This window comes from Clavelina lepadiformis, chromosome 6 (assembly GCF_947623445.1).
Source record: "Clavelina lepadiformis chromosome 6, kaClaLepa1.1, whole genome shotgun sequence".
NCBI lineage: Eukaryota > Metazoa > Chordata > Ascidiacea > Aplousobranchia > Clavelinidae > Clavelina > Clavelina lepadiformis.
Window position 1 is genome coordinate 18,756,227 of NC_135245.1, and position 25,446 is coordinate 18,781,672.

A 25,446-nucleotide genomic window follows, 5' to 3' on the forward strand; every position below is an offset into this window, starting at 1 on the left:
AGGGTATTTTTGTCCTATACAGGTCTCTTAATTTTGCACTGCCATATCAGGATCAATTGTTATGTCATATTTTTTTTTATTACCTCATAACTCCTTCTCAATGAGACCCTCAAGTCAGAGTGCAAAAGCATAAGAGACTATGCTCCTTAGAATTTCTGGAAAGCATGGCAAATGAACCCTCGAATTTTTTGAAGACTATGCTTGATGCATTCAAACTTTTTATATTTACCTCTTGATAGCTTTGTCCACAGGCTCTGGGTTTTGCCTACCAGATTGCAAAATCCATCATTGCACCTGGTGCACTATTTTGCACCAATTGCATCCCTACAGCCCTATTACCAAGACAGGAAATTTTGGATCTTGTATACAAGTGCACAACCAGATGACGTCACAGTTTGAGTAGGTGGGGTCTACTCTATAGCATATATAAAGGCATCTTGTGGTTGTGCACTCGTATACTAGACCTGTATTTTGCTGTTTTTGGGTGAAATCTTCCAAAACTGTTACCAACAGTAGCCTACCTCTAGAAAAATTAAGTTTTAAGGGAAGCCTAAATTAGGCTTATGTCAAATTGATAGGTGAGCGTATGATATGAATTCGAGACTATGATCGAAATAGCTTTAGAAGTTTAGATGGCTACACTAACTAGCCTATACCAGTACGGTAATTTCCGATTTCTGCAAGTATACTGCCATACCGGTAGTCTACTTCCTCACTTTCGTAGATTAGTGTTGTAAATTCCACACGTCCGTAGATGGTAGCCATCGCATTAAAAAGATCTGTGCACCTTAACGAAAACGATACATGACGTCACGCACCAGTGGTTCCGGCCAGATGCTCAGACACTACAAACTCATCTCTCTACCCTTTCGGTCACTTGTAAGCCCGTATGGAAAGAAAGCATTGTGCACCGGAGCCCAGAAATGTTGTAGCTATCTGGTGCACCATATAGGTCAATAGAGTTTCTTTGTAAGCCAAGTAATTCCAAAACAGCGATATTTAGTGCACACTAGTCTTTAAAAACTTCGCTGCCCGGTGCACAAAATACTTACATTCCACACTGGCTCCTAATCCTAACTCCTAAGCGAGGTCCCCAACCCGAATCTCCCAATTCAGTGTGAAATTTGCTAATATATTATATCCATGGACAATAGACATCTTGGGTGCTGTAATTTTATACTCTGCACCACATGGGGCGCACAATAACCTAAACAGCCTGAACCATAATTAGATAAAAAAAAATACAAAAAAAGTAAAAAAAACAATGGTAACTGTACAATTTAGCTCTGTAACCGAGTGTTTGGAGCGCCAGGCTCGCAATAATGCGGTTTGTGTTCCGTGTTCCTTACGTAGTTACACTACTTCTGTAACTCGTAATACCTTTGGGCTAGGCACTAACGACATTTGCTCCTATACAGTGAACATGGTGGGCAAAAGGACATAAAAATGAAAATAAAAAAATAAAACCTGCGTCACAATCGGAACTTGCACAAAGGCTACTTCGATAAATGGCGCTCGAGCGATGAGGTAGGCCTATCATGACCGAGTTTAAGTCAAAATGCAAAGACATTCCGCAGCCCGAGAAAAAAGGATATCTATACCATCATATGATTGTACCACGACTTGTGCGAACGTGCGTGATAAAGTGGTTACTGTCCATCATCATAGAAATCCTTAATTAATATAAAGACTTCAGGTAGGTGTAAAGTTAGGGAATGTAGTGTAATATATGTTATGGGAAATGTTAGGGAACATGTCCTTTAAATCAGTGGTCGGGCAACAACCGGGCCGCGGCCCGGTACCGGTCCGTGAGGAAATCGTTACCGGGCAGCATTACTTTTCCATGTCTATAGTGCAATATGTTTGTCGTATTTTGTCACCAAAAAGGTATTGGAAATCCGCGTTAGCTGATTTATCCCAACTATTGGACATCATATTGAACGTATTTGTTACATCGTAATGTGTAATGGCTGCCACAATAGTTCGAGGTTCGAAGAGATTGTGTGTGTGTTCAAAGTTTTGAAGGAAAGACTTTTTCTGTAACGAAATAGTAACTTTTAGTCCAGTCAGGTTTTCTGTTGTTTTATTTTGTAGAATCTGCAATGCAACTGCAATGCGCATAATCTAATGATTAGTGTAATAGTGTGGACACCAGAGTTATAGTTGGAGTTTACAAGATTACAAGCGCTAAAGACCCTCGAACTGCAAAGAAATAAATCCGGAATCCATTCGTTTTCCAACCAAATGAATCGAACTTACCTGTACAACAAGAGGAACAGCTGGTGGACATTGTGAATGATGGTAACCTGAAATGTATTTTTCATACAACCACTCTACCAACGTTTTGGATGAAGGTCTTGCCAGAATATCCGGATCTTGTTATTGCAGCTACAAAGACGAAGCTGCAAAACAGACTGGACGTGAGGGATACATTACGAGTGTCATTGAGTACCATAATTCGTAGGTGGGAGCGTCGCTTTGCGACAAAACAGGCTCAAGGTTCTCATTGAAATTCCCACTTCTATGAAGTTAATGAACATTTGTGTTTTTTTGAAGGCCGGTCCGCGAAAGATTTTCATTTTTAAACCGGTCCGTAGTGCCCAAAAGGTTGCCGACCCCTGCTTTAAATTTTCCAATAGTGCAGTTGTTTTGTTTTTTGTGATATTTTGGTTTTAGATTTGTTAAACTTGGAAATTATTTTGTGGTTTTCGTGACCAAGCTTACCTACCATCTTATAGCACAATTCTATTATTGCTATCTTGCATATTTTAAGTTCTTGTGCTTTGCCACTTTTCATGCTCGTTGGTTGTTTGTAAGCATGTGTTTTATTGTGCTATAACTACAACGACTAGCATCTTAATTTTCGCAAAGTAAAGGCAAAAATAATCGATACAATACAATACAAAAGATTTTGATTACTGTACTAGACAAAAAGTACTTACAATGTGCGACAAGTAAACCGACTTATTATGTTTTGAATTAACCTCATAGAGAAATGTTTGATTTAACTGATGTGTTAAACCATAAATTTTAGTGACTAGCGGCTGCTTGTACTTTGTTCCGTTTTAAATAGATTATACTGTAAACTTGCAAGAATATGCAGCTGGTATAAGTATGCTGATAAGATTTTGTACCTTATTTTACGATGGTTTGCTATCATCTTTACGTTTGTTTGCTAAATCTAAGTGTTCAACAATGTGCGCTAGTGCTACTTTTTGTCTTTGCCTGCTGGTGCTGGGCCACTATGCCTACGTATAGCCTATGTGGTAAAGGTCAAATCGAAATACGAGTGCAAGTTTTACTACGGTACAACCTGTAAATAGTAGCCTATAGCCGTTTAGGCCTAGTATTGTCACGTCATATGCTTGAAATGCCAAACCGGATACTCAAACAGGACTGCCATTGTTCTTAGTTTCGTCTAGAACTAGGCTAGCGTATAAATACTGTTAAAATTTTGTTAAAATTTGCTTTGTGTATTAAAATTAATAATGGAAATTGTTGATACACTTCAATTCTTTTTTAAATTACAAGCGTTTTGGGCATTGAATTTTAAAGATTCCGTTCAGTTGAGTAGCATAAAAATTCCTTAACGCGATAAAAAAATTTAAACTATGTTGCCTAAGGCTAGGCTAGCCTATATGCCTTTAGTTCTTATTGTATAGTGATTTGAATCCTATACACACTGGGCTTGTTCGATATGACGTAGTAAAATGCGTAGGGGGTTACGTTGTTATACATTGCTATACTTTTACTGGAATAACCTTTGTAGTTTTTGCAGTGGGATGAAATTTTTCAACCACCCAGCACTGAATATATCCAGCATTACTGAAAGCAATTTACATCATAGGCCAGCAAAACAAGAAACTTTTCACTGCCTGACTGTGGTAGTAGGTTGTGGTGCTACTGAGTTTCGAACATGGATTATATATTCAAGTGTAAATTCTTATGGTTTCAGGCTGTTAGTGTACACCCCAAAAAGTAATAGTGTTCATGATATTGTCATGTACTGGAATTAAATTGTTTCAAGATGAGCAAGATCATACAAGCTGTGAAAGCACATGTTCCTTTAATTAAATTTCCGAAGAGAGTAAAGTGGGAACCGAGTCTCGATTTCAACCCTGCCAAGCTTACCCCAAAAATTAAGCTGCCTACGAGAACATCTGCACCCATTGGAAATCTTCCCGACACCATAGAAGTATTTCGAGTCGTGCCTGATCGCTTTCGTCGTAGACCTGTTGACGTTTATGAACTCGAATACATAGAACGTGGCGGCCCGGAATAGAAACATGGACAGTTTTTATCTAAACGAAGACTCGGAAAATGAATATGATGAATTTACAGCACTGTTTAAATATTATAAGCAAAAAGTCTCAAAACCGAATTTTAATGAAGTTATTGATTTTAAACGTAATGCTGACCGCTTCGCTAAAACATTATTATCTGTGCCTGGAGACAAACGCAACTTGGGATTAAAAGATGTTTCAACATGGGAAAGTTATCAGCTCGATAATTGCCCTGGGTTTCACTTCATTCCTGACCCATTTACTGCTGAGGGGAAAAACAAGTGGAGCCGTCAGTGTGTGGAAGATTATCCTTGTGACCAGAATGAAACTAATATTGGGTTTCTTAGTGAAACACCTTGGAAAATATCTAATGAAATACTTCAGTCAACTCCCAAAAATCATCTATCTAGATATTCAAGTGAGGGTTGAAAGCTGTTTTAGTTAGCCGTGTTGTGTGTGGTTGTTTGGAAATTTTATCAATTAATCATATTATTAATGAATTATAAGTACAACTAATTTATTTTATTAATTTATCATATAAAAGAAAATTATCAATTAACATAGCAAGATATTTTTGACTGTTTAGTATAGTGTTTAGTTTAGTATGATGTGCTGTGTTAAATATGCAGGAAATAATATTATACATTGCACAACTAACAAAGCCAAATCTCAACATACTTATAAAATAAAGCGTTGATATCATGATGATGTTGCTCTAACATTGGCCATATCTTGTCTGAAGAACAGCTAAAAGTGCTCAAAACCACTCCAGTGTGGAAGCTTAGATGGGCAACTTTAGGTCTGCGCTACAACTGGAACACAAAGGAGTACTTTCAAAGCGGTTGTTCGACGTTTCCTGCAGAAGTCAATGATCTGAGTTGCGTCATTGCTTCTGCTATTGGCTGGAAGAACTACAAAGCAGAGGTGTATATGTATATAAATTTTGTCTTGGTGATTATAGCAGAGTATGTTTTCTTATCTGTATCCATTTATGATGGGTATAGACATTAAATTATTTTCCCAAACTGGATTTAAGACCCTGCTGTATGTAGGATGAAGAGTGTATGGTTTTGCATAGGTTCTCAGCTGTTTATGAAATATTCGCTTTAACTGCAGTTGCCGAGTTCTGCTGTGTTGTGTATATAATTATGTCAATCTGTGAAATTTCAATTAACTCATGACCATATACTGTACATACTAACATTGAAATGTGACTAGGAATATAACCTTCAAGTACTCTATGCTATAAGTTAACCTAACTGTGGGTGATGAAAGAAATTCATTTAGTGTTACTAGTAGTCATTACACTACTAGTCACTACTTACTAGTTGCTTGTATTTCTATTTATAAAACCCTTTGAAAACTTACAGTATAGGTTATGTGTGGTGATACATTTATATTAAAGCATAACATTTATTTTCTTTCAATACTTGGGTTATTTGTCTTGTAGGAATAGTGCAAAAGGTAGATTGTGAATAGTCCTGTGTCATTGTGTGAGAAAATATATATACCAGTTATATAACACAGAACTTTTTGTGCTTTTCTTGCAATGCAGGTTGCGATAGTGAATTATTACCATGTTGGCACAAACATATGCCCCCACACTGACCATTCCGAAAAGGATCTTAGCTGCCCACTAGTGTCTGTCAGCTTTGGACTACCTGCAATATTTCTGCTTGGAGGTTTGTACGGAGTTATGAGACTAATATTGTTTGTATGTTTTTTATATTAATAAGCTTAATGTGCAGTTTGTTGCAATTTTAGAACAATTGAGTCTAATAACTAGTTTTATTTTAAAAAGTGGAAACATTTATACTCAAAGCATTCAATTTGATTTCCATGTTTGAATGTGGGAACTCAAAACTTTTAAAAATCACACTCAAAATATTATCGTCCCTTGCTCTGTAAAACTTCTACTGATAGAGACTTGAGTAAGGTTATTCCAGGTTACACTTCGCAATTGTGAGTGTTGACATTGTAACCTATTGACAGGTCAAACCAAGGATACTAAACCCTCCGCTATCATGGTGAGATCTGGTGACGTCATAGTTATGAGCGGACCGTCGCGTCTCGCCTATCACGCCGTGCCGCGGATCATTGACGATGATGTGGATTGTGGGAGTGCTGATCCACTGGATGTGTATTTAAACCACACCAGGATCAATTTAAACGTTCGGCAATTTCAGACTTAGACGTGTTTTAAAGTCTAGTTTAATTTCTATTGAAGAGATCAAAATTAACTGAATAAAAACGATTTCACAAAAGCTTTGTGTAAATACGAAGAAGCGAGAAAAAATCAAAATATCAATTAGAGCGTTGTACATTGCACAAAATACCAACGCAGTACGTTGAAATAACAGCTCAAGCCAGAAACAATGCGCTCTCCCTGCAGCTAATCCTGCGTTTCAACACGGGGTGTCATTCGGAATGTAGCCAATTGTAGAGAACAATATGATTTTTGAACAACGGTGTCAAATGACAAACAGGATATATCGTGTCACTCAAAAGTTGGCCTTAATGACGATAGTTTTGTCTTCGTGGCGGCCATAACTGCTTCAGTAGATTACAAGTGGATAAGGTTATAGGTCTTCACCAATTCGACAATAAAAATCACAAGAAATATAACACTACGCGGTCAATATTACGAAACGGACAACAAGATGTGGCGGTAGCGTTGGTTACGTTCCCCCGCCTCGGTTTGCCTGAGCTGCGGAAATAAGGCTGCTGGCGTCCAGAAATAAAAACTGAGCCTGCAAGTTTGTTTGAATGTACACCCACATTCCCTTGGAACTCTGACGTAGACTCTGCAAACAAAAGCAATTATTTAATTACAGCTAGTTGACAATGTGGTCTTTGCAGTTTTCATGAAAATAGTCTTCCTTGGTCGGGAAAAGTACGGTAATCGCCGACTGCGTGTAGTTGTAGATGAAACGAGAAGCTATCTCTCCACCTGCAGCGCTGTAATCACCACACGAGTGGCATAGATAGAAGTGTAAGTTTCCCATAAATATTTTAAGTTTAGGTTAATTGCCAAAGACTTTTTACTTAGGTTCTTATTACCGATTTTGAATTATTACGGCATAGAGATTAAGGTGAAGTGAACTGTTGACTTATGAGGGTATCTTTACTAAATTTACCTGTTAAATTATCTGACTCTAAAGTATTGTTGCGTGCCGTTAGAATACTCTAACCTTTTGTCAAAGGAAAGGTTTTAATATTACAATAGAAATAGTTTAAAGGAAAATGTATTAATTATAGGTGCTGTACACTTTCTCAATAATACGAATAATCAAGAACATAAGCAATACTACTGCTAATAAGTTGTCTATTGAGTTGCAATTACCGTGTCTAGCTTAGATAACTCATCTGTCGATTTTGATGTTTCACTCGACTAACTCTGCTCGCTGGTAGAAGTGCGAGCTTATAAACGTGAAGGTGATGGGGGTTAAAATGGTCGACATGAAAAACGGAGCGAGTCGTAGCAGGTGCAACGGAAAAAACTATGTTTAGACAATGGTAGATACACTTAGCTAAAGCTGACACGTCGAGACATGGATAAATAACGATCGGTGTTAAGGTTAAGAAGGATTTCGAATAACAACTTTTTATCACAATAGATGCTGGAAAACAACCTGGGAACCAACTAAAAGAGTGTTTACACGAAGTTATTCAGAGCAAGTTTCCAAATATAAATCGACAGTTTTATCAAAAAACAAATTCATAAACTTCAATTAATAACTAGAAAACACTTTTGCAAGAAATGATGTCGGTTAATGGTATACCACCACCCAGGCTGCTGCAAAGACAGGTACCCAATGATATGTCTATGCTGGTAACATGTTTTCGGTCTAGTATAGGCTACAGTGCGCAACCACAGGATGCCTTTGTACACAAGACCCAAGCTACTCCAATTGTGACGTCATCTGGTTGTGCACTTGTCTACTAGACAACATGTTTTAAGCTGCTTATCGAGTTGCAACGGATTTAACTTCCGTGCTAATTTAGCCGAGTGTGCAGGCGGGTTGGATGGAAGAGAGCATTAAATCGCGATAAAGTGAAAGTCAAATATGCTTATGCGTGGGTATAGCAAAGCCTATGGTGAATGGGAAACTAAAGAGTTAAGTTCGTCTTACCTTCCTCGCATGTTTCGCCCGTCTCCCTCGCCATTGTTTGGCCAGGTAATTTTTCAACCTTCGGCGTTGCCTTCCTTCCGTAATCATTTCTTCGTCGTCGTCTTGTGAAGATTCGTCATCATGAAATCCCGAATCGTTCGCGGATGATGTGACGTCACAAACGACTTCTTCCATCAATCTATAAGCCTTGGGAATGATGCGGAAATCTACTTTTCTTCCGCGGTAGGCGTAATCATCCTCTAATCGCGTAATCGATTCCACGCTTGATGACGCAATCAGGTTTATTTTATCGTCATGGTTCACGGCACTTTGGTCTGCGTCATATCGCCGAGCTGCAAACGACAAAAGAAAAGACTGGTGATTGGTGAAGCTTATGGTACCCTAGTTACCGTATTCTCTACTTGGAACAAGTACTGTCACCCTGAAAGTTTAGCAAAACTATTTCGCCATACTAAGTGTCAGTGAAAATATTTTCCCAAACGAATTTAAAATAACTCTGGTGTTTATTTCACTGCAACATCGCGATCTGTGCGAGCCCTGTGTGGCTAGCTAATATGGACGCTGTCACTGCTAACCAATTTATCAGCTAGCAACCCAACGTCGGCATAATATAGAAAAGAAAATGCTCCAGTCACTTTTAAGCGTCCTCCGTTCGTAATCAACTTTAGTTGTATTGCAAGATGTAACGCGCTGTGTGTCGTACTTTGTTTCGTTGCCACTATGATTCACGTACAAGCAGACAGTAGAAAATCTCGTTTGATGAATCTCATCTTCGACTTTAAAGTTCTTGGTTCGAGAAATTTCTTAATCAGTTCGATATTATTGTCACTGATAGCCCGGCACTGGAGAGGATTGAACTTTGACCCCTTGTTTTGTTCGATCCAGTTTATACGATTTGAAACAAATACCTGTACATCAATGGTGCTAGTGTTCATTCCAGAGACATTTTGTCCTAACTATTAGTTGCAACCTGAACGACGCAGAATTTTGAAGAGCATGGCAAGACTAGACACAACCACGTGATTTGCCACAACAGTAACCAAATTAAGTATCGTTTAATCGATATCTGGATCTCAATCCGAGAACAATTTGGCATGAGCAAATCGTTCAGTTCATAAATTGTTACATTGCTTTTACGACAGCATAGGCTATGAAATAAACAAGAGTCGACTGTATACATGACAAAATGCGGCAGTGTACAGCACAATTTCGAGGAAAATTTAACTCCGATTTTAAGTAGTAACCACCGCTAAACATGACACCAAACAGGCTTGGGTTGCATAATGCTCTATAACGCGAGTACAATAATTATTTTCAAAGGTAAATGGTATACTATCACCCACAGCCATAGCAACTGAATAAAGTCGATCGTCCAGCGAAAAGGGACTTTATTTTGTAACAATTCGAAAGAAAAGTCGTTGTCATGGTCTTTCAGCACTGTGTCTTTGGCGCAGATATGCGCACCCTGCACAGATACCGAGTTACGTAAAGTCCTTAATGTTTAAACAAAGTTAGAAATTTGTTGCTTTTCAAAAGCTGATACGGATAGGTATGTTAAGATCAACATGACTTAATATGACGTAATTGTTGTTAATATTTTACAGGTGTTTAATGTTTCCTCTTTACTCATGTCACCTATTAATAGTCTATTTTGGTAAAAGTTAACTGGTAAACTGAAAGCTCGTTGGAATGTGTAACATTACATAATTAGAAAAATAATTTAAGGCACACACAGTAGGGTTTAAAGTTGTAACCATAAACGTTGAAGTCCTCGAATTAGTTTTTAATCCCGCAAATATTAAGTCAAGAAAGACGAACATGCCAATGCTGAAAGACATACAGTGCGTACAATCTATTTCCAAACATTTTTTCATGACGATCAAGCATATTTGTGTTGCTTGTCATGACGATCTACTGTAATAAACCTAATTCACTGCTTTGAAAAATGCGTGATTAAACCCTATCCTAACCAGGCTCGCGAGTTTACTAAAAAACTAGGTGTGGCCGACCCCGCACACACATTTTCAATCGTTAATTACTAGAAAACTATACGTCGTAAACTGATCGGATTTTGACAGGTTAGTAGAAAAATCATCTGGTTTCCTGTATACATCATAATTGTGAAACTAAAGAAAGTGAATTTAGTGTAAATTAAGTATTTCTAAAAGTGACACATTTCTAGAAATTCTTCTTGATATGCCGCGTCCCCGCTGTGCGGAAAACCAGCTGACCGCGAGAAGAGAACGAAAGAGAATAGTTAGTCGAGTTATTGGTGCGTACATGAGTAATACGCTTCAATGCGGAGAGCAGAGCAAAGCAGAGGAAAATTATGAAAATATCGCAATATCTTAAAAATTACAAAATCCAACTTTATCAAACAAACATGGACAGATAGCCGAACATTTTTTAGGAAAAGTCACAAAATTTCAATTTTCTACAGCTAACAATGCAACTGTACGCCACGTTTTGCTATGACAGTGTGCGGGAGAAGCCAAGCCTAGTTAGAATAGGGTAAAGGCTAATACAACAGCAGCGGAAAGTTAATCGGCGAAAAATATATCAGAGGTATTTCTTTGCGCTTGTTTCACAATTGTCTTAGACCTCACGTATTTAGATCTTTGCTCAACCACGCATGCAAATTTAATGCTGCACAACTTGTTGCATATACTTGCGTGTGCGTTGCTAACATTATTTTGCAAGTTTAAAACTCACAACTTTATTTATTTTTTTGCATGGAAGCCTTAAATAGGCAAAAAGCGGCAATGTAGAACTAGCTCCAATGAGCTGTTATAACATCCATTTTGTACAACGATTGTACAACGTTTACAAACCAGGTGAAACCACACAAAGAGGTCATAAATTACCTATTACATTCAGCCCAGCAGTCGCGAGCCAGAATGCTACAGTTGTACTTACGTTTAGTTTTCTTTTTCAGGCCAAACCTTTTCTTGAAACGGCACCATAATCCGTGTTTTTTATTAACACAAGAACTCTCCTTGGCTTCGATCATCCCTATTGGCTCTGTGTCGTTACCGTCAAGCAAGACGTCATAATGGTTTTCTGGCATTGTTACCGGTAGAGCGTTACAGGCGAACGACAACGAACAACTGAATCAAAGTTGTCGCTGAGGTATCTCACTATTTACTCTTCTGTAAAACTATCCGGAACGGTTATTTACTCAAGCGTAAAGGGAACTTGTTTTTAATTAATTCTGACGTTATTTTCTTGTGCGATGTCGTAATTAACGTGATAAATCTGAAAAGGAAGCAATTTGCACAAAGGCTCGAAAAGAAAAGTGGTCTCGGAACTCGACGGAGCGAACCACGCTAAATCTAAATCACTTCCTTCGCCCTTAACAAGTAATTGCAAAGCTGACCTAGCAAGCATCATTGACCTCGTCATGCTAGCGTTAGAAGTTTCCGCAAACACTGGCTGGTTGGCGCTTTCACCTAGTTCGCAATATTTGCACTCATCGATAGATTCGCTTCAACGCCTTGGGCATTGATTGAATATTTTTATGAAACGTGCGAAAGTTGTTGTAAACAGGTGATAAGACTGATTGGATGATTGGGGTTATGGCCGCGCTGACGCCACAATTTTATCTTTCTTGTTTTTTGCATTGCCTGTGACGCACGTTTTTCCTTCTCAGGCCTTAATGCGTCTGCACAATTTTTTGTCTCCCACTATTGTACCGAAAAATAAAATAAATAAATCAATGATGTTTATTGTTATGGTTGACGCAAAGAGTCTTATTTGCTCATGTTTATTTGCTTGACTCTACAAGTTAAACCGCCTTCAGGCGACGAAAACCGCTCAACAAGAAAAAGTAACAAACGACCCCCAACAATTCAGCGCTAGCGCAAATCGTGGCCTACTTTAGAAACTAATTTTTACAGCTTCTTGTTTACGTAATTTAAATTGTATAACAGGATAATCTAAATCCATACCTTCTAATCAAAATATAACTTCAATTAAACCATGAATATGGCCATAAAAATCAACATTGTCCTTACACCCGTTCTTCAAATAACGCAGCAGTCTACTTGGCTTACTACCCGTGAAACAGCCACTTTCTAACATCACTATCTCTTCTTAAATTGCACTGTTTTTTGTTTCTACTCTTCTATTAGTCAAAAATGCAAGCGGACGGTTTTGAAGTTAGCTATTTTTCCTTGGTGCTTTACATGCAATAAGTGTTAAACATATCATTTAATGACTGTACGAAAAACCGACCCATGAAACATTTTGGGTATAATCAAGCTTCGAAAGGAAGATGTCGATTGACGTCGACACGGAAATTTCGTACGTGTTTGGAAAACAATCTTAAGATTCTTATAATTATGTACAGTAGATTAAAGTTTTTGAAAATTGTTGGAAAAATGCTGATAACACGATTTTTTTTGTTTTGCTATCAGCATAACCAGGGTATGATACTAACTCATTTTTCGATTCTTTGACTGAAGTAGGCTACCCTTCGATTTGCTGCAGCTTCATAGTGTGCTGATGATCCCACTCAATTATATACTGACCGTTGTCGTTGGTAGTTTGAATAAGTTGCTTTTGTGTGCGGAAGGCCAAGTTCTACGCTTTATCGATTTCGTAAACTATCCCTGCCATGATTCCTGTTTTTATCATCCTTTTTATTTTCTGTTTTTAAAAACTTGGTTGGTGTATTGCAGAAACACGTTTAGCCAAGCTACATTAGAGAAAGAGTTAAACTGATTTAGCTGAAAAATGTAATAACCTTCCTCGGTTTCCCCTACCTCGAAGGTTAATTCTATTCTTTTTTATTTTGCCATAAGCTGCAGCTGACCTAACGACGATCTATATAATGACTCGCTTCATTACCTGTTGCCTTTCACTCCGCAAAGTTGCCAGTTACACGAAAACTCAACGATGATTGTGATACTAGAGTCGGTGAAAGTTTGTAAACTTGCCCTTGTTTTGATGTATTTAATAAAATAGTCTAGATCAGTGGTTCTCAACCGGTGGTCCGCGGACCCCTGGGGGTCCGCGAAACGTTTTCAGTTGGTCCGTGAGAACTTGGAAATTTGCAACATAAAGTACGAGTTTTTAAAAAATGTTTGCTGTTTATCATTGCTTTTTGAAATAGGCTTGAACATTTGCTTAATTGACTATTGTGATGGGACAATACAAAAGCTTATTGAGATTTATCACCCGCAGGGAAGGCCTATTGTGATGCACTAGATTGCGGATTATACGAGAAGACAGCTGGATACAGTGATTTTAAGTAAAAATATCCGCATAGTTTGATGTTATTTTGAATGAATAGCGTAGTTGTGCACCAAGACTATTAAGTAAAACTAAGCAAAGAAACATTTAAGTGCAGTCTCAGAACCCTTAGTTTGCTTAAACTTCAGGGGTCCGCCACTGCTTTGACAGCAGCAAAAGGGGTCCGCCAAGATCAGAAGGTTGAGAACCACTGACTCTAGATGGAGACGGAGTTGACTTTAAGCACCAAGTGGTTGCTATTAACAAAACTAAAACCGAAACGCTCATAACTTCTCTATTGCAAAAACGTTAAATAGCTCCCGACTGACATGACATCGTTCATTCTGATAAAATTGAAAAGTTATTTGTAATTGTTGTCTTAAAGTCTTCATAATCGACAAAGCGGCTCAGGAAACATAAGGTGTACCTTGGCGCTTGGCGTCAGGCCACAAAAATCCCAGAACAAGTCAAACAAGTGACCATGATGACGTGAGAGAAATTTTGCTTCTGTTGATGGAAGGGAGCAAGGAACGAAAAACCAGGAAAAAGATTCGGTTGTTGCTGGGATACAGTGACATTTTGTGCATCAGACCAGGTTTATTTTTGTTTATGATGTCTATTGGGTCCATCTTTTGCTGACGCTGGTGTTTGTGAATGCGAACACATGCGAATTGTTACGTCTGCTTCTTGATTGAGGGTTTGAACTTCTTTCAACATTTCCGAATTTTAGCAATATCGCATAAATACGTAAAAACAAATAAAAACTAAACTAATCGGCAAATGCATAGAAATGGGGCTCAAGCGGTGAGGTATCATCAGTTCATCACAGAGTTTTAGTCGTTCAGAGGTTTTCCCCAATCAGAGGATTGGGATTCCGATACCATGCGATGTCTATGGATCTATCTCACATGTTCGCACTTTCCACTCATGTTCTGGCTTCGACTTTTAAAATATACTTGTACTTAGACATTATACGTTATATAATTGGACGTTCCATTGTTAGTAAAACCAACAAGAAGCTAGTTTAATTTATTTATTTTACAGCCAGACTAGATTAAATTTTCAAAAATAATTCTTTGTAAAGCATTAAAATGTTTTGAATGTGTGAGCATCATTTTCCGAAAGAACGTGACGACAGGATGGTTTACGTTGGTGACGTCGGTATTTGCACCAGATCCGACATAGTTCATGAAAATTGAAATAATTAACGAAGGTTTCGCCAGACATAACAAATAATTTTGCACCGGTTTGATTTTATATTTCATTTTGACGAATGATTTGCTTGACGTGCCTACCACCGTGCATCAACCTATGCACGACAGGTGTGTGCTAACAGCAACATTTTTCAACGAAACGTGTCATTTTTTATAAATGAACAAACGCAAACCCGCGTAACCCTGACGTCAGACCACATTCAAACCGCCGACATCGTATTTGGCGGCATGCATAAATTTAAAAATGCTAAATTTAAAATTTTGCAAAATGCTAAAAGGTTTCCGTGAAATGTTAGTTATTCCAAATCAATTGCAAACGAATCCAACACTCAAACGGAAATGTCGACAACTGGCCAGACAATGATTAATGTTTGTCGTTGCCAATATATACTCCTATCATCAGCAATTCTCTGCATTTTAGAACAACATTATAAATGCTTGTGTTAAGAATACTGAAGCATGACGATGATTCGGATCGCTTTGGTAATATCTGTCGGTTGTGTGTTGCAAATAAATCACGGTAAGATGTTTACTTAGTCGGTATCAATTACGTGAAAACGCGTTTTTAAGCAACCTTACTGCTGTTATACACATTTTAGAAGTAAAGGCTTGTTATTCGATACTTGAAGTATAGATCAAACTTTGTCTTAAACTTAAAGGAGAAATTTTAAAAATATTTTCTAAATATGCATAAAAATACGCTGCATTTTTATCTAAATCAGCGTATTTTTATTCAATTTCAGAAAATAATTTGAAAATAACTTCAGTTCCCCTTACCATGTTCTTCATGTAGCAGCGGCAAGTTGGCAGTTGACTGACAACGGATTCGAGTACCGTCAAACCTCTGAGAAGCATTCCTGGCAAGATGCTCGCTCTGAATGTATAGAGATGGGAGGAGATTTGGCCGTGCACGGAATGAAGGATCTTGCCATGAGAGAGTGAGAGTTTCGTTTAATGATCGCAACTGATTGATTGACGTATTTAACTGACGCATGCTTCCATTGATAACTTAACCGCAGATAACTTGTTCAGCATTTGCATCCAGTATTAGGGTCAGCATCATATGAATACAGCATAAAAGTATCGCGCTACTTATTCACTACCGGTACCGTCGGTACTTTTGGGAAAATTTCACTTATTTTTACGAATTACTTTTTTAAAGAAATTTTAATCAATCCTGGTATACTCTGCAGGCTACTTTTGAAGTAAATATTTCAATATTTTAGACGTTTTTTTTTTCAAACTCTCCTTTAATATCAATCTTGCTGCCAATTATAACGTTTGATTTTTTTAATCCACAAATGTTTAATAAAGTTGCAATAAGTGAGTTCACTTATTTTATGATCTGTAATTATCTTTAGCGGGACCAGAATAGGGCCAAACTTTTCACCTGAAGCAGGGTTCGCTATACAAAAAATATTACCAACAAAGTACCGTATTATAATTTTGAAACAGTACTGTACAATAGTAGGTAATCGACTATTAATTGCATTAGGCCAAATTCTTCCTATATTTGCAGGTCAATTGGCGAGATGATTACGTTCACCCAAGTCTGGATCGGCTTCACCGATTTAGAGGAAGAGGGAGCCTGGAAGTGGCTTGATGGAGATCAATACGACCCATCATACGACCACTGGTACCCGGGACGACCAAGTGGCGACAGAGACTGTGCTTTCATATCACCCGGCAAAGATTATAAAACTGTGGACCGCGCTTGCGACGATAATGAATACCACCTAAGGGGTTTGTGTGAAAAAGGAACTTCAATCGTACTCGAAGGTAGAAAACTTGTGTTAAAACTACTTTTTACAAATTGATTCAATCATAGGCCTAAGCCATACTTTAGTTTTGGGGCCAATTTGTTGACAACTAAAATCAATCATTTGACGACTGCTATTTTTTTTACCAATAGACTAAATATGTGTAAAAGTGTTTTTATTGAAGGAGTTGAAAGTGTAATAAATGTGCGAACATTATAATTCAAAACAAGGTTAATGTAGAAAGGTTCAAGAGTCAGGTCAACTTAAACTTAAACTTCAACCCTTTTTCGTAAATAGAACCTGAACAAGTTCAACCTGCAGCAGAGATAAATTGGCATTTGGCTGACAACGGCCTCGAATATATTCAAACCTCTGAGAAGCATTCCTGGCAAGATGCTCGCTCTGAATGTATCGAGATGGGAGGAGATTTGGCCGTGTACGGAATGAAGGATCTTTCCATGAGAGAGTGAGAGTTTCGTTCAGTTTCATTCGTTCTGCTTGACAAACTTAACTTATATGTTTCACTGATAATTAAAGACCTGATGGTCAGTGGTATCCAGTGTCAAAATCAGCATTTGAATATTAACATGCTTAGATTACGTATCACAATGTTAGAAATTTATATTTAACTACTGCGGTATATATACATGTAAGACAAGTAATTGACCTAAAATTTATGCACAAAATTCTTTCCATATTTGCAGAGCAATTGGCGAAATGATCCCGTTCACCCAAGTCTGGATCGGCTTCACCGATTTAGAGGAAGAGGGAGCCTGGAGGTGGCTTGATGGAGATCAATACGACCCATCATACGACCACTGGTACCCGGGACGACCAAGTGGCGACAAAGACTGTGCTTTCATATCCCCCGGCAAAGATTATAAAACTGTGGACCGCGCTTGCGACAATAATGAATACTACCTAAGGGGTTTATGTGAAAAAGGATCTCCAATCAAAAGTAGGTCTATATTTTAAAACTGGTTCACGTATAAGCATTTAAACATAGTTCGAGGTTAATTTGTGGATAGTCGGTGATGTTGTCTATAATGATGTAGAAAATAAAGTTATTCGGTTTTATTTCTGTCTTTTTTTGTGCTACAGAAGTTGGATTTTCAGCACCTACTGGCTGGTACATGGCGGAGAATGGACTCGAATACAAACTAAGTGATAAAAATATTGATTGGAACGGGGCTCGGGAAGCTTGCAGGGATTTAAAGTCGGCTCTAGCTGTGCAAGGAATGAAAGACCTCGAGATGAGAAGGTAAACTGATTATAATGATTGTAATCTCCAAAGCTGATGGTGGTTGAATCGTGTTGGGCTAGTAGCCTATTTAGTAAATCAAAACAAGACATAAGATACTGTACTCTAAGGTGTTAGTTATCTTAGGTATTAAGATATTATTATTATTATTTAAGGTATTAGGTATTATAAGGTATCTAAGGTACTTATTTTTTATTGTTAATGATGAATGGTTTTGCTTAACTAATTTCGATAAATCTATATCCTCCTGTGCAGTACGATCGCAAACGCTCTTTCAATCACCGACGCTTGGATCGGACTTAACGACGAGAAAACCGAGGCGACCTGGATGTGGCTCGACGGCGAGCAAGATGACGCTTCATTGTCGCATTGGATAGAAAGTTTCAGTTTGCAAAGCGATGGAAAACACATCGAGAATTGCGCTCGAATATCGTCAAGCAATGAGTACAGGACATTTCCATATAAATGCGGCTACCGGTATAAGGCGTTATGCGAGAAAGGTCAGTAGAAGTTATCATAGAGTAAAATTGTTTGACCTTGATATCTTCAACTCGAAGCTTTCACTTTGCAGGCGTTGACATTTGCTCAACGAAAGTTGCTAACTGTCACGCCGACGCTACTTGTCATAACGTCGATGGAAGTTTCTCCTGCACTTGCAACCACGGTTTCCATGGAGATGGCGTCACCTGTAGAGGTACGGTATGGAGGCCTGTTATCATCTTCACACATTAAAAAATTCTTATACACAGTACGCTATAAAGAGCAAGCCATCACGACTGACTTATGAGTTCCGAATCAAGCATTTTTCTTTTCGTTTTTTTTTTAGTTTTTAATTTCTTGTCTTTCCCGAACCTGCTAACCTGCAAACCTGCTGCTACTCCACTACAGCCATTCATTAGGAATAAAAAATCGTTTATTCTTTACGAAGAGCTGTCGATTTTCTGACTTTCCACTGATTGGATTGTTTCTATCTTTCTATTGGTGTAGACCAGGGCAAAATTTAAAGTTCCTAAAATGACAAACCGAGTTGTCATAGATGTCTACTTTAAACCTACACCGCATAGTGATGATCGAAATAAAACAATGCAACCATTTTCCAATTACGGCAAATTCCAATCAAACAGTCAAAGATCTGTCTTTCACTGACCATCCAATCTTTATAAAAAATGCTCTAACTGTTTCCAGTTGACCGTCCGTGGTACAATCCTGGAAACGGTTATGAATACAATGTCAAAGAGGATGTAAACTGGGAGGATGGGCGTAAACAATGCCAGAGTGAAGGTGCAGACTTGTCTTCGGAGGGAATGAAGAATTTGGACATTCGAAAGTGAGTTGTCAAGATAATGTCGTCTCGTGATTTCATGTTTATTCTTTCTTGCTATAATGCAGTTAGTTTTTAACTTACCATAAGCTTTGCAAGTGTAACTAAGTTACGATAAGGTAAGGTCAACCTAAACCAACAGCTCAGAACTGAATTTGTTACTCTTTTTCAGCCAAATTGCCGATGCCTTGCTAAAGCCTTATCCAGCCAACAATGTTTGGTTTGGAGTCAAAGCTGATTATTATCTGTTCAAGTGGATATCAGATGGGACAAGGGCTACTGATAACGGACATTGGTACAGTAGCAACGAGCCCAATGGCCCAACATGGACCAGATGCGCAGCGTTATTGCACAACCAAAACTACTTGGCAGCATCTGAAAGTTGCAGCGACAAGTGGGACGCGCTGTGTGAAAGAGGTTGGTGAAAAATATCGATGCGATTTAGACCAGGTAACGTATGGCATGTGACGGGTAATGCGGAAATCGCTCCAATTCATAATCTGCCATGTGGCTCGGTAAGCGCGGTCAGTGAAATAGATAACTTTGATAGGGACGGTAACAACTTATTCTTTTCTACTGATTGATTCCTTTTAATTCTTTCCCATAGATATCGATGAATGCTCGAAAAACACGCACAACTGCAACGAAAATGCCGAATGCACAAACATCCCCGGTAGTTTTAAATGTACTTGCAACGATGATTATTCTGGTGACGGAGTCTACTGCGAAGTTGGCAACGGTACAAAAACGCTCTAGTCACTCTACTTGACCGCCTTGCTTCAACTTGAAGTCAAATCAGAAACAAACAAGTCATTGTTAATTTCTTTCCAGCATTAGGATGGTTCGTAGCTGGCAACGGGTTTGAATACAAGCTCACCAGGAGGGAGCAGAGCTGGGAAGAAAGTCGGACTGTTTGTCAACAGATGGGAGGAGACCTCGCCACCAAAGGTTTCGAGACGTTGAGTGAGAGAGGGTGAGAGTTAAATTTATAAAATCATGGGAAAGACACCGAGTTATAAAAGCAAAGTTTTGTTCCAAGAATGTACAAACCATGTAGATACGACTAAACTGGTGACCCCGACGAAACTTCAAAATTTAAATTTTGAAGAAAAGATAAAAGCAAACACTTAACTTTCTTTAAAAAGATTTGATGAAATTGTCAGTTAATTTACGTTGCGTGATATAATTTATGACTAGGCTGAGGTTATTACTTAAGCGCTTTCAGGTTAGAAACTAACATAATAACCTAAGTCATGGAAAATGCTGTGATTAACCACGTTTACGATGTTGGAAAATAAGCGGTGTATTGTTTCTCGTTGATAGTCCACAAGATTAGTAAATTTCTAGCAACGTTACCAACAGAAAAACAAACCGACGCTTGCAACAACATTACATTCTTAGCCTAGGCAATAAATAGTTCCATATTATAAGCCCATGCACCTTAGATAGGTCTATTCACGTTTACGACTTAATTTCAAATTATATTGCCCTTCAGTCCTAGATATACTTGATGCAACTTTAAAAACTTGTTAAGACCAATCGCTGAAGAAGTCGGAGTCAACAAGGCCTGGATTGGTATGAACGACTTGGACCGTGAACGAGATTGGAAATTCATCGATGATACTATTTCAGTACATAAGGCAAGGATCCCTGAAATCTGGAAGGATGGCTTTAATTTAAAGGATGAAGCCGCAAACGAGCAAGACTGTGGTTTCATCGCAAAAGCAGACGACTATAAAACTGATGACTCTGATTGCTCGGCAGCCCGCTATGGCTTGTGCCAAAGAGGTAGGCCTACACTGACTTGGAATTTTATTATGTTTTTGTAAATTTAACTCGAGATTTTTAATCATTTTTGTCTTTCCTCGGTTTCTTCAATTGAACTTGTCACAGAGGCGACAAACGAAATATCTTGTAAGTTTGTCTTTACTCATTTCATATAGAAGTTAAGTAGGAAAGCTATGTTACCATAAACATACTTTATTTCTCCGTGATTTATCGGTTATTTTTTTCAGGCAAAAAGTTTTCTTGGACGGTAGGAAAATCTTGTGACGAGCGAGTGTTTGGCCCCGATGTCCGCCATGACACTCGTTTCTATGTTGCTTCCAACGGATACGATTATTTCATAACCGATGATGAGGAAGAATTTTCTTCCGCTGAAGGCGTCTGCGCAACTAAAAAAACTGGAAGTAGTTTAGCGCTCGCTCTACTCGGAGACGACAAAACTCGCAGGTAGGACAAATTTGAAAAAGCAAAATTTTGACAGAAATCATCTTTTTTCTGAAAATTGCTTCATTACAGCAAAGTGGTCGAGATCTTTCTGGAATCACTCGGAGTGGACAAAGCGTGGGTTGGTGGTGGAAGAGACTGCACAGCTTTAAGAGCAGATAACAGTGAAACAGAAGTGGAGACGTGCACCAGTCGCAGACGAATACTCTGCGAAAAAGGTGTTTATCTAATCCAGGTTGTTTTAAAGTAAATGCTCGAAAAAATGTACCAGTATATTTGATGAGTGCTTCCACTTGAACGTCAGAAATCGACGAATGTGCCAGGAAACAAGACGACTGTGGAGAGAACGCAGCCTGTACAAACACAATCGGGAGTTTCACGTGCGCTTGCAAACCTGGTTACGAAGGGGATGGTCATAAGTGCACCAAAAGTTAGAATAAGTTTTGTTGTTTACAATGAAAAACATAAGAACTAGCGTATAGTTGTTTCTAGTTACGTTTTCCTTATTTTATTGTTGGATCCTGAATACACATTGCGTAGCGTAGGCTTAATGTCGATGAATACGCACAAGAAAAGTAAGTTTGTATTTTTTTAACGTAATGTCCTTCTGCAACTCTCTTGTGACTTATTTTTTGTACTTTCCATAGTTGAGGTGTACAGAGCCTCCAACGGTTACGAGTACAGCCTAACATCAAGCCTCGAATATGATAGAACCAAGGGAGAATGTGACGATAAAGGCGGCGATTTGGCTGTTGACGGAATTAAGGACAATGACGTTCGATTGTAAGAATAATTTGCAATAATTTGTTGCCTTTTTAACGCACACTTTTTGACGACTTGAACTATGCCGATAGGTGAAGTTAAACTACACTCTCTCCGTAACGATATATAAACTAGTAATTTGGCTAAAATAGTTGCTACTTGTTACCTGATATTGATTTATCCTGCATTTTCTTTCAATATAACCTTGAAGCAGCAATCAAATTGCTATAACATTTTAGGGAAATTGCTGATGTGTTACTGAGACCATTTGGAATCACACACACCTGGGTCGGTCTCAGGAAATCATTTAAAGCAAGCAGCTGGACTTGGAGTGACGAGAGCACGGGAGGAGACGAGATTAACTGGTACCCAGGCCAGCCTAGCAGCGGAACTCACGACTGCGCTTTCCTGCTTGGCAGTGGAGACGCAGAATTTCGAATGGGGGCCACCAGATGCCGGACGGCGTCATATGTCGGTCTATGTGAAGTCTCAACTTAAACCATAGTGCTGGTTTAGTAGGGTGTAACATAAACCTACTATTTGGTTTCTGAGTTGAATATAATATCAGAAAATAAAGATTGACTGTGGGAATGTAATTGCCTGTGACTAAATGAAGTAAATGATACGATTGTTAACCTGAATATAAGTAGTATAGTCCTGCCACCCTAGGAATCCCATACCTTAAGGTCCTTAAGGTTCAGGTCGTTCCATAGCGCCACCACGCGTAAAAGGTATATGTACAAGAAAAGTGAGAATGTACAAGTGACGTCATAGTTTTCGTTCCATAGCACCAACGCGCGGTAAACATGTTGTAGGTTTCTAGAGGAAGGGTGTAAGAAAAGAGAAAAAACATCTTGGGTTTTGTGGATAGTCGATATAGAAGAAATGAAAGAATGTATCAGTTACGTTTCAGCGTAAAGCATACAGAATGATTAACCGTATGAATAGCCAATTGGAATCATCTGGAAAAAAGCCTTGAAGAAGAATGCGATAATCGTATTTGCACACGCTAACATGACCTGGTTATGAATTACAGCTTGGGTTGAAATAAGCCGGACTTTAGAAACAAAGCATTCAAATGCATTGCAACCAATCCATTCGCGTCCAGTTATGAGAGAAGAATAAATGAAAGCTGGCATCTAGTTGTGAGAGAAGAATAAATGAAAACTCGCATCCAGTTGTGATTTGTTTGACCTGATTACGAATTGCCTATGTTTACGAATATGTCAATATCAAGTATCTGGAAAACTCGTCAGAATGTATGCAAGGCAAGTCCAAACCTGTTTGGTTGAAACAAGTGTTTTGGACAGATCAAAAGGGGAGATTATTGCGCGATCGTGGTGTTGTGAGGTCATTCTAATCGAATGCATTGCAACCAATCCATTCGCGCCCAGCTGTGATTTGTTTGTTTCTAGAATCTAACTTTATGAAGAGAAAGGAGTAGGAGTAAACTTGCTACTGTTAGTGACGGTGCTTTAAAAAAACCAACTACCCTCGTCTATGTATAATAATTCGACTTGTAATTACATTAGGCCTAATTCTTTCCATATTTACCGGCCTATTGGGAGTTGATTTTGTTCAGCCAAGGCGAGGAAGGGAAGGAAGAAGCGGAAGGATGTATGATATATCGTGATGAGTGGTAGTAGCAAGTGAGCTGCTTCAAATGTATCATCGCAAGGTTTAAGTCGTGCAAAGGCTTCAGTCTGAGGATAAAGGTTATCATACCATACTAGACATTCGATTAACAAGCATTTAAAAAAAATTTAGGCATATTGTGGCAACTTAATTAGCAATTTTTTCTCCGTTGATTGTGCAGCTTATAAATTAATTTTTTAATTTTGCATTTGTTGTCTTAATCTGGCTTCAAATTTTTATACGTCTGGGCCTCTAGGGTAGGGGTGGCCAAACTGCGGCTCTTTGAGCCTTTGATTGTGGCCCTTGAATGAATTAGCATTGATGAATTAGACATGCATTTTCCCGGTTTAGACGAGTTGTTTGATCAGATTATGAAACAATGAGTTCTATCACACTTAGTAGCAATGGGCTGATTGTTAGCAATAATGAAATACACTCCGAAAAGTACATTATTGTACAGAAGGGTGCTAACTTGTACACTGTAGTTAAGTAAACTGTCAGATTGAAGCTGTACGTCAGGGCTGACCTAGTTTCAAGTCTTGGTTACGGTTACATTAATAATTGCAAAAAGAGTTTAGCCAAGAAATTGAAGAAGAATAACCAAGAATAATTGCAAAAAGAGAAAATATGAAGAGGAGAATAGAACTTTTAAAACAGAATGGGAAATGAAATTCTAAAATGAAATGAAATGGAACTGCTGGAAGATCTCGCTTTGAAAATGGTCCATAAATCTCTGAGTACAGTCGAGTTCTGGAAACAAGTCCCAGAAGCAAAATACCCGAACCTAAAGAAAACAGCTATCCGGCTGATTTCTATTTGCAGCACAACATACATTTGTGAGTAATTTTATTCCATGATGTAATTTGTAAAGTCAAAATACCGCTCAGTTTTGACAAATCAACACTTGAAGGAATGGCTGCGAACTGCATTGCTCCGAACTGCTTTAACATCATATCATCCTAATTTCAAACATCTTGCAGCCCATGTGGAGACTCATAGTACCACCACGCAGCACTAATATTAATCAATAGCTACACTTCGTTGTGAGCGCATAAATTCGTATTTTTTATTGTGTTTGTGTTGTGGCTCTTTTAAAACTGGATTCGATGCGGCTCGAGCATGAAGCAGGTCTGGCCACCCCTGCTCTAAGGTATGCTGAACTCTCTGAAACGCCTTTTAATGGTCTTGACTGGAGATGATACAGAACTAGAGGGTGTGATACAGGACTTGATTGACAGGAAAGCGATCGAGTTGGTTGGAAAGGAAGAACATCTTCATTTTTGAAACGCAACCAAAGAAATCTTTTCCGATATGTTTGCTGTCAGAAAACTTTGAAAATTTTAGCAAAGTTTCTCCTATTGGATTATATTTTGTGTAAACAGAAACGGTGCATTTGTTTTCTGTATGTCTTGGCTTCAGAAAATTGTAACAAGTTGGAGGAATTCCAGATATAGAACCCTGTGGCATAACATTAATTTGTTGTGGGTGCGTAGCTACTGCTGAACTTTCTTTAAACAGTTTTTGAAAGAATGCTTAATTCTGATTTTTTAGTCTGAATGTTTTTTCTATTTGTGAAAGTGTAAATAAGTTTTAATAGTTTGTTTTTCTGGTCAAGG

At 38.4% G+C, this 25,446-nt stretch overlaps 3 protein-coding genes across 4 annotated transcripts; 2 read left to right on the top strand and 1 right to left on the bottom strand.

The window, feature by feature from the left end:
* Window positions 1-4,146: 4,146 nt before the first annotated feature.
* LOC143462290 (nucleic acid dioxygenase ALKBH1-like) lies at window positions 4,147-6,547 on the top strand. The gene is made up of 4 exons (XM_076960385.1): window positions 4,147-4,701; window positions 5,026-5,207; window positions 5,839-5,965; window positions 6,276-6,547. Exons 1-4 carry the CDS (start codon window positions 4,287-4,289, stop codon window positions 6,473-6,475), a joined length of 924 nt encoding a protein of 307 aa, XP_076816500.1. The 5' UTR covers window positions 4,147-4,286; the 3' UTR covers window positions 6,476-6,547.
* Window positions 6,479-11,909, bottom strand: LOC143462291 (uncharacterized). Its single transcript, XM_076960386.1, has 3 exons — window positions 11,333-11,909; window positions 8,417-8,748; window positions 6,479-7,087 (listed from the first exon to the last, which is right to left on the bottom strand). The coding sequence occupies exons 1-3, from the start codon at window positions 11,481-11,483 to the stop codon at window positions 6,962-6,964; spliced, it is 609 nt and encodes a 202-aa protein (XP_076816501.1). The 5' UTR covers window positions 11,484-11,909; the 3' UTR covers window positions 6,479-6,961.
* Window positions 11,910-15,281: 3,372 nt separating this feature from the next.
* LOC143463282 (C-type mannose receptor 2-like) lies at window positions 15,282-22,791 on the top strand. 2 transcript variants are annotated; one of them, XM_076961722.1, is made up of 19 exons: window positions 15,282-15,382; window positions 15,656-15,800; window positions 16,382-16,641; window positions 16,920-17,088; window positions 17,327-17,580; window positions 17,724-17,883; window positions 18,139-18,383; window positions 18,455-18,577; window positions 19,069-19,210; window positions 19,377-19,621; window positions 19,812-19,943; window positions 20,036-20,177; window positions 20,739-20,992; window positions 21,098-21,118; window positions 21,220-21,436; window positions 21,506-21,651; window positions 21,738-21,863; window positions 22,081-22,216; window positions 22,435-22,791. In XM_076961722.1, exons 1-19 carry the CDS (start codon window positions 15,322-15,324, stop codon window positions 22,691-22,693), a joined length of 3,237 nt encoding a protein of 1,078 aa, XP_076817837.1. In that variant the 5' UTR covers window positions 15,282-15,321; the 3' UTR covers window positions 22,694-22,791. The 2 variants fall into 2 exon arrangements, with proteins under 2 accessions (XP_076817837.1, XP_076817838.1); XM_076961723.1 differs by having other exon boundaries at window positions 15,286-15,382; window positions 15,659-15,800.
* Window positions 22,792-25,446: the final 2,655 nt, after the last annotated feature.

What these genes read in the sequence shown, in the direction of transcription:
- LOC143462290 (XM_076960385.1), top strand. Translation starts at nt 4,287, where the DNA reads ATGGACAGTTTTTATCTAAACGAAGACTCGGAAAATGAATATGATGAA. An exon ending in TCATCTATCTAGATATTCAA is followed by an intron (nt 4,702 to 5,025) that starts GTGAGGGTTGAA and finishes TCTTGTCTGAAG; the next exon opens with AACAGCTAAAAGTGCTCAAA. An exon ending in TGCAATATTTCTGCTTGGAG is followed by an intron (nt 5,966 to 6,275) that starts GTTTGTACGGAG and finishes ACCTATTGACAG; the next exon opens with GTCAAACCAAGGATACTAAA.
- LOC143462291 (XM_076960386.1), bottom strand. Translation starts at nt 11,483, where the DNA reads ATGCCAGAAAACCATTATGACGTCTTGCTTGACGGTAACGACACAGAG. An exon ending in CCTGAAAAAGAAAACTAAAC is followed by an intron (nt 8,749 to 11,332) that starts GTAAGTACAACT and finishes TGTCGTTTGCAG; the next exon opens with CTCGGCGATATGACGCAGAC. An exon ending in GGGCGAAACATGCGAGGAAG is followed by an intron (nt 7,088 to 8,416) that starts GTAAGACGAACT and finishes TTTTGTTTGCAG; the next exon opens with AGTCTACGTCAGAGTTCCAA.
- LOC143463282 (XM_076961722.1), top strand. Translation starts at nt 15,322, where the DNA reads ATGACGATGATTCGGATCGCTTTGGTAATATCTGTCGGTTGTGTGTTG. An exon ending in AGATGGCGTCACCTGTAGAG is followed by an intron (nt 18,578 to 19,068) that starts GTACGGTATGGA and finishes AACTGTTTCCAG; the next exon opens with TTGACCGTCCGTGGTACAAT. An exon ending in GAGACGTTGAGTGAGAGAGG is followed by an intron (nt 20,178 to 20,738) that starts GTGAGAGTTAAA and finishes AAACTTGTTAAG; the next exon opens with ACCAATCGCTGAAGAAGTCG.